Below are 19,084 nucleotides of genomic sequence, written 5' to 3'. Positions count from 1 at the left end.
AGGAACCTGGGTGCTGAGATCTGAAAATGGGGGCAGATATCTGCCCTGGGTTGGTGGGCCAGGGAGTCTCCCTGATGCTCAAAAGGTCTAGAGGAGATAGAAAGGATGAGGTAGGTCTCCTTGCTCGAGACAGGAAATGGACAGGAAGAATGGGAGGCAGGGAGGCTCCCTGGAGGTATCGCAGTGGAATTTTGACAATTTGGGTGTGGCTAATCCTAACCTTAATCCCCCAACTTCTGTCATGACCTGGGTAATCACTAAATGCCCATGTTTAGAACGCTTCAACCTGGGCCCTGGAAACCCACTCAAGGAAAGAACAATCTATGCAAGGGAGTCTCGCTGCCAGAAACACTGAGGCTGGATAATCAGAAAACACGCTCAGGTAAGAAAGCTTCTGAAAGAGTTACTTGAACATCTGAATAAAACATCACAATAACAGTAAGTATCCTTAAGGAGATTCAAGAGTTGAAGCTAAACAAACATCTTTTGGCTAAAATACTTAGCATCAGTATTAAAAGACCCAAAGAAATGGCTTAGAAAATCAAGTGCAAGAAATATATTTGAATGCAAAGCAGAAATGGGGAAAAAAAAAAAAAAGATGTAAAACCATGAGGAAATTTTAAAGAAATTTACAGAATTGCTTTCAAACTTTTTTTTTTTTTTTTTTTTTTTTTTTTTTTAACTGCAATCCATGCAGGGCTGCAACGGAAATAAAAATTTCACAAAACAATACTTACCCTTACTCCATGTGCTGTGCACTCTGACATTTTCTATTCTGTTATTTCATTTTTTTAAAAACACTAGTCACCACTAAAGGGTGAGGTATAGTTTTCAAAACATTCATAGAATGGATATGAGAGACCTAGCATGCCACCAATAAGAGTCCCAGAAGGAGAAAAAGGAACTGATGGAGAAGAGGTAATAACTTCAAAAAATACTAGAAGAAAATTGTTTTGAGATGAAGAAAGCACTCCTCTAGTTTCATGCTGGATTTTAAGTAAAAGACCCATTTATTTCCAAACTCGCTTGAAGAGAAGACTGACCCAAAATACTTGATAAAAACACAGATCACTATCAGACCTCCCAAATCAGAATTTTCATGGGAAAATAATTCATTTATTTAACAAGCAATTCAAGTGATTCTTATCATCTCAGAAATTTGGAAAACACTTACCTATTTTAAGCTCCCCAAACTTTAATGCGCATACAAATCACCTACAGTTTTACTAAAAGGCAGATCTTAGTTTGGTAGTTCTGCATCCAAGAACTTACGTTCCCAAGTGGCTTCTGGGTGATGCCAATGCTGCTGGTTCAGGGACCAAGACTAATATTTCTGGCCATAGTTAAAGATAAGATGTTTCAGAGTTCAGTTTTTGATGCATAACACTGATACCAAAATCTGATCAAGACAGAAAAGGAAAAGAGGAAAAAACTATACATCAAGCTTACTTAGGCAAATAGATGCAAGAGTGTTAAATAAAACATCAACAAGTTGGTTCCAGCAATATATCAAAGGCATGATACAGCCTCTGGCCAAACAGAATTCATGCCAGGAATGTTAGGGTGGGTCAATGTTGGGAAGTCTATTATGCCAATAATTCCACTTAATCCATGATGCCAATAAATTAGTGAGAAAAATTACACATTCATGTTAGCAAATCCAGAAAAATGCATTAAAAAGAAAGAAATTACAAGACATGTCAATAAAAACTTCAGGGCAAAATAAAGTAGAAAGAAGATATTTAAACATAAAAGACTATTTAGCAAATTTAACAACAAATATTATCCTAAATGGTAAAAAACCAAAGCCACCCTTATTAACTTCTTAGAAACTATGTAGAAATATTTGCTAACACTACTTTGAATTTGACTTTGTCATGGAAGGTAAAGGAAATTCAGTGAGACAAGAAAATGCTAATGATGTGATTGAAAACTAAGGAAACTCAAGTGAAAAACAGTAGAATGAATAAGAAATTTGGTAAAATGGCTAGGATACACACACATATACACACACTTGCACAAACTCATACAAACAAATACATATGCACAGAAGTCAATAGGTTTTATTTGATCTAGGGTAAAAAAGAAAAATATTTCATTTGCAATGGAAACAAAACACATGGAAATACACTTAATCAAAAGACTGTATCTATTTAAACCAAAATTATAAAATATTTTTGAAAGGCATAAAACAAGACTTGAAGAAATGGAAAGGGATACCATGTTCTTGGATGAAAAAACTTAGTATCAAAAATATCAATTTTGTCAATTAAATAAATTCCAGGCAGTTCCAATTAGAGTATTAATGCAGGTTGTTTTATTTGGAATTCTAAAAACTTGAAATTAAAATATCAAAGTTTAAATATGATGCCGCAAAATAGACAAGAAAAGCATGAAATGAGCACTCATATGAACTTGTCTTACCAGTATCAGAATATTTCCTGTATTAGTCAGGATGAGCTAGTATATCATGGTGAGGAACAAATTGATCCCAAATCCTAGTGCTTTAGCACAACAAGAACTCATTTCTTGTTTATGCTACATGTCAGTGATGATCTGGCAGGGGCCTGTGTTATACAGTCACTCAGGAATTCAAGGTGATCAGGACCTGTCCCATTGTTTGGGACTTGGCAGGAGACAACACATGGAGAAGTCTCTCTTCCTTTCTCTCTCTCTCTCTCTCTCTCTCTCTCTCTCTCTCTCTCTCTCACACACATTTCTATGCTTTAGCCTGAAGGTGATGCGTATCATTTCCACTAACAATCTATCGGCTGAATTAGTCACAAGGCTCTGCCTAATTCAAGGAGGCTAGGGAAAGTAGGAGATTATATGAATTATATGTATAGTGTTGCTATAGGAATAGATAAATAGATTAGTGGAAAAGACCAGAAAATATAAATATTAAATCATATATATTTGAAAATTTATTCTATGATAAGCATAATGGTTTAATTCATTAGAAAAATGGAAAGAGCTGTGAAAACATGCAAACTATATGAAAAAAGGATTTTACATAATATAAAATAACAAACCCCAGGTAAATTAAATACTTAAATGTAAGAAAAATGAAACAATAAAAAGCTGCCAAGAAAATCTAGGAGAGTTTGTGACAAAAGCCAGGATTTGCAGAGGCTCTTTTAAACCAAAACTTAAAAACCCAAAAGCTATTAAAGCAAATACAGACTACATAAAAATTATTTATGTTTTTATGGAAAATACACAAAATTCAAGAGATAGATAATAATATTAGAAAAAATATTTGAAATATTCATGACAGGCAAAGTGCTTATACCTATAACATATAAAAAGGACTTAGAAAAAAATGACCAGAAAACAATCCAACAGAAGAAGGGGCAAGGGATGTGAATAGACAATTTAAAGAAGAGAAAGTTCACATAGTAAAGAAGTCTTAAAAGAAATTCAAATTCTCTAGTAGTCTGGAAAATAAACATTATGTATGAGCAATGTTATCATATTTTACATATTTTAGACTGACAAAACTAAAAAGACCCTTAATATCTATTGCTGTAGATGATGTAGGGTAAAGGGTAATTTAATTGTTAATGAAATGTTAGCATTGCACCTTTTTAGAAGGCAATCTGGCAACATAAAAGAGAAATATACAACATGTATACGTATATGCATTTTAATATAAATACAATCCATTACCTAGCAAGTCCACTTGGAATCTATCCCATTGAAATAAAGCATTGTACTGTGGAGACATAATGTAAAAATATTTATAGTAGCGTTGTCTTTAGTAGTAAAAACTGGAGGCAATGTGAATTTTCATATAAATAGGAAAGAGAGGGTATGAATTATGATGCAGTCATACCGCAAGAATAATATTTAACCATTGAAAAGAATAAGTTAAATCTGTCTGTTGACTCTGAAGCATCCAAACTATGTTTTGAGTCAGAAAAACAAAATTCAGACAATAGTGAAAATTCTGTATTTGTATATGCATGTGTGTGTGTTTGTGTTTCTGTCTATATAGGATTAAAGGGCCTGGACAAATAAGGAAGAATTTATACTGGGTTGTCAAGAGAATTTACTTTGGGCCCGGTGGGTTTGTGTTGTGTGTCAACGAGGAAGCTCGGCAGAAAGGGGAGCCAAGACAAAAACCTAAAGAAAAAAAAAATCAACTCTTGGAGGAAAAAAAAACATATATAGGATCTTAATAGAGTTTTGCAAAGTTATTCCCCCTGTGGAGAAGGGGCGATGCCAGAGAAGGTAACTGCTTGGAGGTGTGAGTGTGCGTACATGTGCACATGCATGTGTGTTTGTGTGAATTAAGGACACATTTGGCCATGGTAAGGCTGAGGCATTTTTTAAAATGTGAAACTATCATGAATATGCTTTGTTTTTGTGGGGAAGAAATAAACAAGCCATACATGCTTAGGACACAGCTACCTGCCACGAGGAACCAGGGACAGGAAGGAGCCACCCAGGCCAGCCTCACCTACACCGCAGGGCAGGGGATGCAGACCCTGGAAGGCCAGAGTAAGAAATGTAGGTGTTCTGAGTGAGCTGAACCTTGTGGGACTTTAAACGGAGTGTCATGATTTAACATATGAAACACATATATGGAAAGTGCGTCTCCCTTATTAGACAGAAGATCAGATGCCTCCCTCCCCTCCTAGCAGGCCTCGTGCCTTTGCTCACCATACTACTGCCTGTTTTGCGTAGGTAATTGTCTCTTTCCCTGTCAATAGACTGTGTTTGCCTGACTATATCCACAGCTCAGCAGTACCTGGTTCAAGGTATCAACTTGCCCCACTAGTGGAAGATAAATAGATCAATCCTTGCTTTTTAGCTTTTATTTAATGTATTTACATTTAGCTTTTGTTATACACTTAGAATTCATTATCTTTCTCCCCTCTCACACCCCCACCACACCTCAAGCATTGAGTAAAGTTCCTTTAAAAAAAGTCAGCCTGCCTCCTGGGCAGGGAGAAAGAGGAAAAGATCGCTTTAAGACAGCTTGGGAGGAAAAATTATGGGGGGACACAGACATGGACTCACACTGTCAGCTCTGTGAGAGGTGGAGGCAGCAATGAGAGATTCAGAGTGAAAAAGAAGGTGTTCCCTTCCACCTAAAATCTCTCCTTTTCTCCCCTTCTAAAGAAGACACTGTTCTCTTCCAGGCATCACTGGAGTTTTCTTTTCCGGGTTTAAGGGTGCCTGGAGGACCAGGCAGCTCAAGATGTGGTTCATGCAAACGATGAAGTTCCAGGCGTTAACAAAACCAGAGTGAACTAGCAGATTCCCTGAAAGCATCTGGTTTTAGCCCGGCCTAAGTCCATACATTTCTTGACTTTAAAGCGGTTCCCGCGGGATATTTTGAGCGCTTACCGCAGAGGCACGCAACCAGGCAGGACTAGGGCGTAAACGCGACTCCCGGGAGGAGAGCTCCGGTTTGCGCAAACCCGAGCTTCCGTGCAGGTCGGTGCTGCCCATCCCAGCCCCCGTCCCACAGCTCCGAGTCCCCGCAGTGAAAGGTGGGGGAACCGGCGGACGGCCCCCCAAAAGACTCGGAAGATTCGAGTGTCCATGGAGGCTCATCTCCCAGGCAGTATGGTTGGAACGCACTCCGAACCTCTCAGTCCATCTCGGTTTCTGCAAAAGGATTGGCATCTACTGGCGAGCCGTTCCCACCCCTTCCAGTGCCCTGCACCAGGTTGGCGGTTTGAAATAGCTTTGGACTGGGGAGACGTGGACTCGAAGCCCGCCAGGGGCGGGTCTCGGGTGGGGAGAGAAGGCGAACAGACCTGCCCTCCAGTGCTTATGCAAACCTGACAGAGGATGAGGGGGAGAGGGTCCGGCCCCCGACGCCACCCCAAGACCGGCTGTGGCCGCCAAGCCCGGGAGGCGCAGAGGCAGAGGCTGCCAGGTCGCCGGGCGGCGAGCGCGAGGCTGCAGTGGATGCTGGCAGAGCGCCCAGAGCTGCTCGTCTGGGAGACACACTGCTTAGTGGGGAGCTCAGGCTGGTATCCCGTTGCCTCTGCCGGGGCGGGGATTCTCATCTGGTGAGCTCAGCTGGAGCTCTTCATGGAGCGAGGGCTCAAGCAACCGGGGTGGCTGGAGATGTCCCCAAATCTTAGAACCCATCACTATTTCCCAGGGGAATCGGCCTGTCAGAGAAAGGAACTAGGTGTGAGTGTTTAGGACTGGAGAAGGGCTGGGAGCGCAGCGCTGGCGCTTTGCCCGGACACTTGCCAAACTCCCGCCACCAGAGGCAGGGGGCTCTGCAGGGCTATGGCAGCATCCCTGCCTTCCCCGGAGTGTCCATCACTTCAAGTCTTTCGCAAATCCTTTCTTTCCCCTTGGTTCATCTGCGGTTCCAGCTGCGGACCCCATCTGGCGCATTCATTCTGAGGCGATCTAGCTAGCGCCCCCTTGAGGAGTGCGTGGGGAGTCGGGCTTGCAGACTTCCACAGCAGGTAGCAGCAAAACAGCTCAGTGGTTGCGACGGTGCAGTGAGACAGTTGTCAACAGATGGTGAAGCCGCCTGTCTGCGCAAGGGGACTGGCGAGTACGCAGCCCAGGTACTACCCATTCCCAGTGACGTCTCTGCAGCGGGTTATAAAAGTCTCACGCGTAGCCCTGCCAAGGTTCTGCTAACTCCGGAGCTGAGCAGGACCCGAGCCAAGAGGCGCCTGCAAAGCTGCAGAAGGTGGCGGCGGCGGCGGCGGCAGCGAAAGCAAAGAAAAAAAAAATCTCCAGCTGGACGCGGGGCCCCAGAATCCTGGCCACAGACTCAGAACTTTTACAGGTCGTGCTGTGGCTGATACCCCCACCCCACTTCGCCCCCAAGTCCTCAGCGCAGCACAGGTCTTTATCTTTGCCATTGCAGGCAGGAGGAATAGCAGTTGCAAGTGGCAGCAGGTGCAGAAAGGCAGGGGTTCTCCTGCTTCCTGGAACTGTGACCCGTGGAATTTCTTCCTCTTTTCCAGCCCAACGCAGGAGAGACGCTGTCTCCAGATTGAAGAACTCAAATGCTTCCTGAAGCTTGAAAGTGGGGGAATTCAAAGCCACCGAGGGCATGCCGCACATTTAGAAGCTTTTATTTCAGTGCCAATTTCTTACTTGCAAGGAAAGAGTTCTGTCCAGAAACAACCTACAGCCTCCCGTCTTGGTTAAACAGGACTCTGACCCCGGGCGCCGTCTCAGGACCCTTCTGCAAAGGATCTGTGTGTATACTGAGAGGAGGGCTTAACCGCTTAGTAAAAGAATGGATAACGTCCTGCCGGTGGACTCAGACCTCTTCCCAAACATCTCCACCAACATATCGGAGCCCAACCAGTTTGTGCAGCCAGCCTGGCAGATTGTCCTTTGGGCTGCTGCCTACACAGTCATCGTGGTGACTTCTGTGGTGGGCAACGTGGTGGTGATGTGGATCATCTTGGCCCACAAGAGAATGAGGACAGTTACAAACTATTTCCTGGTGAACCTGGCCTTCGCAGAGGCCTCCATGGCTGCCTTCAACACCGTGGTGAACTTCACCTATGCTGTCCACAACGAGTGGTACTACGGCCTGTTCTACTGCAAATTCCACAACTTCTTCCCCATTGCTGCTGTCTTTGCCAGCATTTACTCCATGACGGCTGTGGCCTTGGATAGGTGAGCTCGCCCTTTATGGAAAAGGGAGAAAGTATCCTTAAAGGAGGATGGCATTACTATGGAGCTTCAGGGCTGGCTAGTGCCTGGTTCAAGGTGACGGTCGGCCACCTGTACCCCCTGGATTTGTACTGACCGCCAGCTGAGTCCATTGTTACTGAGGGACTTTATCTTATCTCTCCATTTTCTTTCCTATTCCCCTTTCCTTTTCTTCTCCTTTTCACCCATTTCCAGTCTCCTTGCCTTTATATATACATCCCCCCTTTTCTTCATTTAACTCTCTTTTTCATCCCCTCTCCCCTCCTCTCCCTGACATTTTCCTTTCAACCCCTGCCTTGCTTCTTTCCATATATACCTTCTCCCCTTTATCCTCAAAGCCTGAAGGGGATACCCAGGGCATGGCCAGGGGGCCAGCCCCTGGTTTGGGCTTTGTGATCCTTGCAACCTGTTCTTGAGCCGTGCAGTCTCCTGATGCCTTCCAGTTTTAAGTACACCTGGGCAAAATGTGTCACTTTTAAGGGACTTTCTGCTCCTCCCGCAACTCTCCAATATTATTTGGATGTGAAGAGCGTTTCATGAGAACCATAAAATACTAAGGATTCTAATTCAGCTCTAAGCTGCTAGGGGTTCTCATTCAAGAATGAGAGGCAGCTGTGCTCTTCTTAAGGCGCTCCGCAGATAGAGATCCTGATTACCTAGTGGTTTTTCTAAATTTCTTTTGCCATATAAGGTCCATGTTTTTAGCGTGTTTGTGTCCACAGAGAAACATGCTTGGCAAAGGCAATTAAAGGCAGTTAAAGAGTTCATTCTTTCCTGAAACCAACAGGATAGGATTTCAGAAGCTGAGTAAAAGTGAAAATGTTGGCATTTTCAAACATTGGGGCTAGCGTTCTGGAATGAATGTGTCCTCAGGTGGCACTGATGGAAAATTGATGAGTGGAGCACAGCTTTATTTGTATGACTGTTTCGTGGGTGTCCTAGGTCACTCATTTGTATATCTATATGTGCACAAATGTGTAAATGTTTACCTGGGATGTGGAGGGATGTTTAAAGCTCCTGCCACTGTGATTTTGAAATGGGTCCTTTTGGTAGCCTTGCTGAGATAAATGAATATGAGAAGCCCAAAGAAGGAGCTAAGAGAAAAACTTCAAAACAAACATTCCCCAGTTAGTGAACTCTTTTACATAAAGATTAATTATGATTTGTGATTGATTTGAGGTCTTTTGAAACTTCTGTAGTCAATGAACACTTTTAAAATCAGAGAAAACTATGCTTCCTTTGCAATGGTGTCCAAATGCTGTCTTTTCTGTTCCCTCTGTGCAACCCTGATGTACTTAATGTGTTGTGTGTAAAACAAGTTGCAGTGAATCAATTTATATTTTAAATGTAGAAGGGAAATCAATTACTCAAAGGGGTAGTGAAACTTATCTTTTATGCTACTCTGGTTTTTAAATATTTGGTTTACTGAAAATGAGTTACACCTGTAAGTCTTCCTGTGTTGACTTGCTCCTTTCACTTCACTGCAGCCCCCCTGAAACTTAGAAAATGCATAGCGTGATGTATAACGGAATGTATGAGCCGTGAGACCCGGGGCCGTTTCAGCCCTACACATCCCGTCTTGGTGATCCCTAAATCAGAGGGAAAGCTGGTACTTTTTACTGCACTGGGCACTCGTGTGAGCTCAAGGGAGGCCTGACAGTCAGCGCGAGCCCACGCATAGCGGATGGAGCAGACAGCTCTGTAGCTTTGGCTTCCACAGAAATGACATGTTCCACAGCCCTTCTCTTTCCCTTTGTACTTAGAAGGTTAGGAGGATTAGGGTCAGGATTCAGGGTCAAAGTCTTCACAGCGAATTTGGCAGGGAGCCAGATTTCAGCTGTCTTGGGGCATCTCAGGCTCCACTGTTTCTAGGCAAACCATAGACAGGACCCTGACCTTTCATGACACCTGCTTTGTGAGGTCAGTAAGAAATGTCACCATGTACCTAGTGTCCAGATGGCCAGTAGTATGCTCAGGGTTAGAGTTCAAGGAGGACTTAGAGATGAGGCCTCAAGGCTGTGTCTCCAAGTCTTAGATGCTCTTTCTGCTCTTTTCCTTGTTCAGCCTCATGAGCACAGTGAATCAACCCCTTCAGGCCCTCTGATGAATCTAGCTCCACTGCATGCATGGTCATCCATTCTCTCTGAAGAATGTTCTAGAAAGGAAGAGGACCTTTAGCTTTCTCTCCGTGAATGATCTCTCCTTTCTCCACTGTGGCTATGCAGACTTTGAGGAAATGTTAAATATCTTTTTGTATTTTCCTTGAATTTTTAACAGATAATTTTTTTAAATTGCTGTATAGTCAGTTGACAATGTTGTGTCAATTTCTGGTGTACAGTACAATGCTTCAGTCCCACATGAATATACATATATTCATTTTCATATTCTTTTTCACCATAAGCCATTACAAGAAATTGAATATATTTCCCTGTGCTATACAGTATACACTTGTTTATTTATTTTATGTATCTGTCAGTATCTGCAAATCTCAGACTCCCAATTTACTCCTTCCCACCCCCTTCCACAGTGGTAACCATAAGTTTGTTTTCTATGTCTGTGAATCTGTTTCTGTCTTATATATAAGTTCATTTGTCTTTTTTTTTTTTTAGTTTCTGCATATGAGTGATATCATATGGTATTTTTCTTTCTCCTTCTGGCTTACTTCACTTAGAATGACATTCTCCAGGGACATCCATGTTGCTGCAAATGGCATTGTTTTATTATTTTTATGGCTGAATACTATTCTATTGTATAAATATACCATGACTTCTTTATCCAGTTACCTGTCAATGGACATTTAGGTTGTTTCCATGTCTTAGGATATTGTAAATAGTGCTGCTGTGAACATTGGAGTGCTGGTGTCTTTTTGAATTAAGGTTCCCTCTGGAAATATGCCTAGGAGTGGGATTGCTGGATCATATGGTAAGTCTATTTTTAGTCTTTTGAGGAATCTCCATACTGTTTTCCATAATGGCTGCACCAAACTGCCTTCCCACCAACAATGTAGGAGGGTTCCCTTTTCTCCACAGCCTCTCCAGCATTTATTGTTTGTGGACTTTTGAATGATGGCCATTCTGACTGGTGTGAGGTGATACCTCGTTGTAGTTTGGATTTGCATTTCTCAATAATTAATGATATTGAGCATTTTTTCATTGGCCATTTTTATGTCTTCCTTGGAGAATTGCTTGTTTAGGTCTTCTGCCCATTTTTGGATTGGGTTGTTCATTAAGTTATAGGAGTTGTTTATATATTCTGAAAATTAAGTCCTTGTCAGTCTCATCTTTTGCAAATATTTTCTCCCATTCTGTAGGTTGCCTTTTTGTTTTACTTATGGTTTCCTTTGCTGTGAAAAGCTTGTGAGTTTAATTGGGTCCCATTTGTTTATTCTTGCTTTTATTTCTATTGCTTGGGTAGACTCCCCTAGGAGAACATTACTGAGACGTATGTGGGATAATGTTTGGCCTATGTTTTCTTCTAGGAGACTTACTGTGTCTTGTCTTATGTTTAAGTCTTTAAACCATTTTGAGTTTATATTGTGTATGGTGTGAGGGAGTCATCAAACTTCATTGATTTCCATGCAGCTCTCCAGTTTTCCCAACACCATTTGCTGAAGACATTGTCTTTATTCCATTGTATGTTCTTGCCTCCTTTGTCAAAGATTAGTTGATCAAAAGTTTGTGGGTTCATTTCTGGGCTCTCTATTCTGTTCCATTGATCCATATGTCTGTTTTTGTATCAATATCATGCTGTTTTGATTACTGTAGCTCTGCAGTATAGTCTGAAGTCTGGGAGGGTTATTCCTCCAGCTTCATTCTTTTTCTTCAGTAATGTTTTGGCAATTCTGTGTCTTTTGTGATTCCATATAAATTTTATGATTTGTTCCAGTTCTGTGAGATATGTCCTGGGTAATTTGATAGGGATTGCACTGAATCTGCAGATTGCCTCTGGCAGTGTAGCCATTTTAACAGTATTGATTTTTCCAATCCAAAAGCATGAGATATCTTTCAATTTCTTTAAAGTCTTCTTTAATTCCTTAATCAATGTTTTGTAGTTCTCCATGTAAGTCTTTCCCCTCCTTTGAATAAATCTTTATTCCTAGGTATTTTATTACTTTGAGTGCAATTTTAAAAGGGATTGTTTCTTTACTTTCATTTCCTATTGATTCATCATTAGTGTAAAGAAATGCAACTGATTTTTGTACGTTAAGCTTGTATCCTGCTGCCTTACCAAATTCTTTTATTGACTCTAGTAGTTTTTGTGTGGAGCTTTTAGGGTTTTAACAGATAATCTTTGAACCATCTCAAAACATAAAAGCAACATGATTTTCCTGATTATAAAATTCAATCTCGTTCATGAAGAAACTAAACACATAAATAGAAATCAACCATTACTTCACCATGCAAAAATAACACCTGTTAACATTTGAATTTCCCTTTTATGACAATTAAACTACATAATTGAGGTCAGAGTCTATAGAATTCTGTAGCTTACTTTTTTCTATTGATATTATTGGAAAACCTTAATAATAATTTTAATTAATAATTTTATTTAATAATAATTTCCCCATGTTATTAAAAAGTCTTTAATAATGTAATTGCAGTGGCTTCCTGTTATTCCATTATATGAATGTGCCATTATTACTTTAACCATCCCCCTACTGCTGGGAATTTAGATGCTTTTTTAGATTTTTTTGCCATTATGATTAATGCGCTAATAAACATTTCTGTATAATAATTTTGTTTTGCTTTGTTGATTATTTCCTTAGGGTAGATTCCCAGAAGTAAAATTACTGGGTCAAATGAAATGAAATTTTAAAAGACTTTTCCTTCTAATTTTAAAGTATTATAAACTCTGGGCAGAGCAAGGAACACATCTGTTCTGCTTTGTTTACTTTATCTCCTCAGAACAAAGCAGAGTGCTGGGCATTTAACTGTCACTGCATGTTTACTGATTAAATGAATGAGTGAATAAATCTTCTTCTTCTACAAGAACATTTAGAAAATGTTAAAATTGTAAAAAAAAAAATGGTAAAAAAAAAAAGTAAAAGTCTAAAATTCCACTACTGACAGATAGCCAGTTAAAAGTCTAGAATGCTAGCTTGTATTTTTTCTTTGTTATTTATGCCACATACAGTCATTCACACCTTTTAGGATAAATTTTGGATCATAATAAAAGCAGTTTCAATACCTTTTTTTGTGTGTTTTGTTCTTAGCATCATATCATGGCCATTTTCCATATTTCCTTATTTTGAAATAGTTTTAAAAACAGTATTTTTAATGGATGCATTATATTGCATGGTTATAATAATTTATTTAATCATTTCTCTATTTTTAGATGTGCATTATTTCCATTTTTAATGATTTCAAGTAACTTTGAAATTAATTTCCTTGACATAAATCTTTGAGAGCATCCCTTCTTCTTTTCTTAGGTTAAAACTCTTAGAGTTGAATCCCTGGATCAAACTGTCGTGCGAAACTTTACCAAATTTCATTGTGGAACCAAAATGTAAGCAGAAAAAACTTCAGCTGCAGATTGGAGAACTAATTGCAATCCTTCCTGTAAACTTTCCATAGAATTAGGAGACAGACAGACAGACAGAGACCCCATTCAGAAGGAATACTTATTTACTGAAGGCATTGATTACCTAGAAAAAAAAAAAACTTGGTAAGTATACTAAGTATACTAAATAATATCAGATTTTTCTCTAATTAAACTCCAATAAACATCAGGGATTTTACTTTTTCAATCTCTATAATTTCTCCCACTTAAAGTAAAAATTTAAAATTTCTTCCAACTGTGAAAACTAAAAGATGTGTGTGATGTTTCATGAAATTAGCAGCTGGAGGACACTGAGAGTTGACACCTTTATTTTTCAGGAGCCAATAATGATGACTAGTTCTAGTTTTGTGGAGCAGCATCTAAGACAGGAGGCGAGGGGACCAATCCCTTAGCCCCACAAGAAGGGTTATTCAGGGAAAAGGTAGTCTGACTTGGAACCAAGCACACAGCAACAGAAGGCTCAGAAAAAAGACTGATCTGCTAATACTGCTTCTCTGACTGTGAGGGGCAGTAATAAATTCAATGAGATGAAAGGTGAAAGTTGCTCACTACTCAGACTAGTTCTGCGTATGTTACTGCTTTTTTGGTTTGTTTTGTTTTGAATTTAAAAACATTTTTTAAATTGAAGTATAGTTGATTTACAACTTTGTGCTAGTTTCAAATGTACAGAAAAGTGATGCAATTCTGTATATGTATACATATAATTCCTTTTCAGATTCTTTTCTACTGTAGTTTATTACAAGGTATCGAATAGAGTTTCCTGTGCTGTACAGTAGATCCTTGTTATTTATCTATATGATATATAGTAGTGTGTACATGTTAATCCCAAACCCCTAATTTATCCCCCACTTCCCCTTTGGTAATCGTATATTGTATTCTATGTCTGTAATTCTATTTCTGGTTTGTAAATTAGTTCATTTGTATCACTTAAAAATTTTTCTGTTTTTTTTTTTTTATTCTACATGTGAGTGATATCATAATATTTGTCTTTCCCTATCTGACCTACATCACTTAGTATGATAATCTTTAGATCCATCCGTGTTCCTGCAAATGGCATTGTTTTTACTTTTTCTTTTTTATGGCTGAGTAATTTCTAATTTACATATATCCAGTCATCTGTCAGTGGACATTTAGGTTGCTTCTGTGTCTTGGCTATTGTAAATAGTGCTGCTATGAATATTGGGGTGCATGTATCTTAGAATTTTCTCTGGATATATGCCCAGAAGTGAGATTGCTTGATCACATGGTAACTCTATTTTTAGTTTTTTAAAGAACCTTCATACTGTTCTCCATAGTGGCTGCATCAATTTACATTCCCACCAACAGTGTAGGAAGGTTCCCTTTTCTCCACAACCTTTCCAGAATTTATTACTTGTAGACTGTATAATGATGGCCATTCTGACTGACGTGAGGTGATACCTCATTGTGGTTTTCATTTGCATTTCCCTAATAATTAGTAACGTTGAGCATCTTTTTCACATGCTTATTGATCATCTGTATATCTTCTTTAGAGAAATGTCTATATAGATCTTCTGCCCATTTTTAATTGGGTTGCTGCTTGATATTAAGCTATATGAGTTGTTTGTATATTTTGAAAATTAATCCCTTGTCGGTCACATGATTTGCAAATATTTTCTTCCATTTCATGCATAGGTTTTCTTTTCATTTTGTTTATGGTTTTCTTTGCTGTGCAAAGCTTATAAGTTTTATTAAGTCCTATTTGTTTAGTTTTGCTTTTATTTTGATTATTCTAAGAGACAGATGCAAAAAAAATATTGCTGTGAGTTATGTCTCTAGGAGTTTTAGAGCATCCACTCTTACTTTTAGGTCCTTAGTCCCTTTTGAGTTCATTTTTGTATATGATGTTATAGAATGTTCTAATTTCATTCTTTTACGTGTATCTGTCCAGTTTTCCCAGCCAAGCTCATTTAAGAGACTGTTTTTTCTCTATTGTATATTCTTGCTCTTTTGCTGTAGATTAATTGACCATAAGTGTGTGGGTTTATTTCTGGTCTTTCAAACCTTTTCCATTGAGCTATGTGTCTGTTTTTGTGCCAGTACCATACTGTTTTGATTACTGTAGCTTTGTAGTATAGTCTGAAGTCAGGGCATATGATTCCTCCAGTTCTGTTCCTCTTTCTCAAGATTGTTTCAGCTATTCAGGGCCTTCTGTGTTTCCATATAAATTTTACAACTTTTTTTACAGTTCTGTGAAAAATGTCATTGGTAATTTCATAGAGATTGCATTGAATCTGTATATTGCCTTGGGTAGTATGGCCATTTTAACAATGTTAGTTCTTCCAATGCAGGAACACAGTTTATCTTTCCATCTGTTTGTGTCATCTTCAATTTCTCTCATGAGCATCTTACAATTTTTGGAGTACAGATCTTTTGCCTCCTTAGATAGATTTATTCCTAGGTATTTTATTATTTTCAGTGCAATGGTAAATAGGATTGTTTTCTTCATTTCTTTTTTTCTGATATTTTGTTGTTAGTGTATAGAAATGCAACTGATTTCTGTATATTAATTTTTTATCCTGCAACTTTACTAAATTCATTGATGAGCTTTAGTAGTTTTCTAGTAGTATCTTTAGGATTTTCTATGTATAGTATCATGTCATCTACAAAAAGTGACTTCTTAACTTCTTTTCCAATTTGGATTCCATTTACTTCTTTTTCTTCTCTGATTGCTGTGGCTAGGACTTCCAAAATTATGTCAAATAAGAGTGGTGAGGGTGGGCATCTTTGTCTTTTTCCTGATCTTAGAGAAAATACTTCCAGCTTTTTAGAACTGAGTATGATGTTAGCTGTGGGCGTGTCATATATAGCCTTTATTATGTTCAGGTATGTTCCCTTTATGCCCACTTTCTGAAGAGTTTTTATCATAAATGGATCTTGAATTTTATCAAAAGCTTTTTCTGTATCAATTGAGATGATCATATGGTTTTTGTTTTTCAGTTTGTTAAGGTGGTGTATATCACATTGATTGATTTGTGGATACTGAAAAATACTTGCATCTCTGGGATAAATCCCACTTGATCATGGTGTGTGATCCTTTTAATGCACTGTTGGAGTTGATGTGCTAGTATTTTGTTGAGGATTTTTGCATCTGTAGTTGTAAGTGTTATTGGCCTTTAACTTTCTTTTTTGTGATAGCTTTGTCTGGCTTTGGTATGAGGGTGATGGTGGTCTCATAGAAAGAGTTCAGAAGTATTCCTTCCTCTGCAATTTTTTGAAATAATTTCAGAAAGATAGATGTTCACTCTTCTCTAAATGTTCAGTACAATTCACCTGTGAAGCCACCTGGTCCTGGACTTTTGTTTGTTGGGAGTTTTAAAATTATTGATTCAATTTCAGTGCTGGTAATGGTCTATTCATATTTTCTATTTCTTCCTGATTCAGTCTTGGCAAATTGTACTTTTCTAAGAAATTTTCCATCTCTTCTAGGTTGTCCTTTTTGTTGGCATGTAGTTGCTCATAGTAACCTCTTATGATCCCTTGAATTTCTGTGATGCAAGTTATGGTTTCTCCTTTTTCATTTCTGATTTTATTAATTTGGGCTCTCTTCCTTTTTTCTAGTTGAGTCTGACTAAAGGTTTATCAATTTTGTTTATCTTTGCAAAGAACTAGATTTTGGTTTCATTGATCTTTTCTATTTTTTTAGTCTCTCATTTATTTCTGCTCAGATCTTTATTATTTCTTTTCTTCTACTAACTTTGGGTTTTGTTTGCTCTTCTTTGTTTATCTGCTTTAGGTGTAAGGTTACGTTGTTTATTTGAGATTTTTCTTGTTTCCTGAGGTAGGCTTGTATCACTGTATGCTTCCCTCTTAGAACTGCTTCTGCTGCATCCCAAAGGTTTTGGATCATTGCGTTTTCATTTTCATTTGTCTCAAAGTATTTTTTGATTTCCTTTTTAATTTCTTAAGTGATCCGTTTGTTGTTTAGTAGCTTATTGTTTAGCCTCCATGTTTGCAGTTTTTGCCTTTTCCTTCTTGTAGTTAATTTCTAACCTCATAGCATTGTTGTTGGAAAGATGCTTTGTACAATTTCAATTTTCTTAAATTTATTGAAGCTTGCTTTGTGGATTAGTATGTGAGATTCTGGAGATGCACCTTTGAGAATAATGTGCCTTCTTTTGCTTTTGGATGGATGCTCTATAGATATTAAATAAGTCCATCTGGTCTAATGTGTCATTTAGGGCTTGTATTTCTTCATTGATGTTCTGCCTAGATGATCTGTCCATTGATGTAACTGGGGTGTTAAGGTCCCCCACTATTATTGTGTTATTGTCAATTTCCCCTTTTATGTCTGTTAACAATTGCCTTAAATGTTGAGGTGTTCCTATGTTAGGTGCATATATATTTACATTTGTTATGTCTTCTTGGATTGATCCCTTGAGCATTATACAGTGTCCTTTGTTTCTTGTAAAGATCTTTATTTTAAGATCAATTTTGTCTGATACAAGTATTGCTATTCCAGCTTTCTTTTGGTTTCCATTTACATGGAATACTTTTTCCACCCCCTCACTTACAGCCTGCTAACTCTGAAGTGGGCCTCTTTTAAACAGCATATATATGGGTCTTGTTTTTGTATTCATTCTATGTTTTTTGGTTGGAGCATTTAATCTATTTACATTTAAGGTAATTATTGATATGTATGTTCTTACTGTCATTTTGTTCACTGTTTGGGGTTTGTTTTTGTAGGTCTTTCTTCTATTTGTTGTCTTTTCTTGTGGTTTAATGACTAGATTAGTTCCTTTAACATTTATTTTAAGGCTGGTTCAGTGGTGCTAAATTCTTTAACTTTTGTTTACCTGTGAAGCTTTTGATTTCTCCATCAAATAGAATGAGAGCCTTTCTGGATAAAGTATTCTTGGTTGTAGGTTTTTCCCTTTCATCACTTCAAATATATCATGCTACTCCCTTCTGGCCTGTAGAGTTTCTGCAGAAACATTAGCTGATAATCTTATGTGAGTTCCCTTGTATGTTATTTGTTGCTTTTCTCTTGCACATCCCAACTGTTAGTGGAGCCTCAGTAGTAGAAGTTCACTGCAGACTGTGGGGTAAATAAATTAGACTGGAAATTATTAGAAATTTTCACTGTGAGTTTCCTCTTTATTTCTTACTTAGGAAAACAAGTGAGTGAGTGACATGATCATAGGTATTATGTTGAATCCACTTTTATTTATTTTTAATAATCTTAATGTTTAATATTATATGAGGAATAATAAATTACTCAGACAGTTAAGAACCAACAGGTTGAAGAATTTTGCTTTTTATTATTATTATTTCCCCCTTATTGTACTTGCTCAGGTTGTATTTCTATATTTTTATTAAAAAATTATTTCCTAGGTGTTTTAAAAGGAATTTAGGAAAGAAGTATTTCAAAATGACCCCACAATCTTTTATCTAACTATAAATTTATATTTGCTTTGTTTTGTTTAATTGAACTATGATTTATACTATTACTTTAGTTTCAGATGTACAACATTGTGATTCTAAGTTTTTATAGATTATACTTCATTTAAATTTATTATAAACTGGCTGAATTCCCTGTGCTGTACTATATATACTTGTAGCTTATTCATTTTATACATAGTAGTTTTACCTTTTAGGTCCCTACTCCTTTTCCCCCTTCGCTCTCCCCATTGGTAACCAATAGCTTGTTCCTTATATCAGTAAGTCTGTTTCTGTTTTGTCATATTCATTCATTTGTTTCATTGCTAAATTCCACATATAAGTAATAATGTACATTATTGATCTTTCTCTGTCTGACTGTAATATCCTCAAGGTCCATCTATGTTGTTGCAAATGGCAAAATACTATTCTTTTTATATTCTGTTCTGTATATATACCACATCTTCTT

General features: G+C 38.2%; 1 protein-coding gene across 1 annotated transcript in view; it reads left to right on the top strand.

Moving 5' to 3' along the window:
* Positions 1-700: 700 nt before the first annotated feature.
* Positions 701-19,084, top strand: part of TACR1 (tachykinin receptor 1) — a 171,135-nt gene continuing 152,751 nt past the window's right edge. The window contains exon 1 of the mRNA XM_010953344.3: positions 701-7,623. Coding sequence (XP_010951646.1) covers positions 7,235-7,623 — 389 coding nt within the window. The 5' untranslated portion in view covers positions 701-7,234. The remainder of the gene's footprint in view (positions 7,624-19,084) is intronic.

The sequence above is a fragment of the Camelus bactrianus genome, chromosome 15 (genome assembly GCF_048773025.1).
Source record: "Camelus bactrianus isolate YW-2024 breed Bactrian camel chromosome 15, ASM4877302v1, whole genome shotgun sequence".
Classification (NCBI taxonomy): domain Eukaryota; kingdom Metazoa; phylum Chordata; class Mammalia; order Artiodactyla; family Camelidae; genus Camelus; species Camelus bactrianus.
This window is presented reverse-complemented; position numbering and strand designations above follow the sequence as displayed.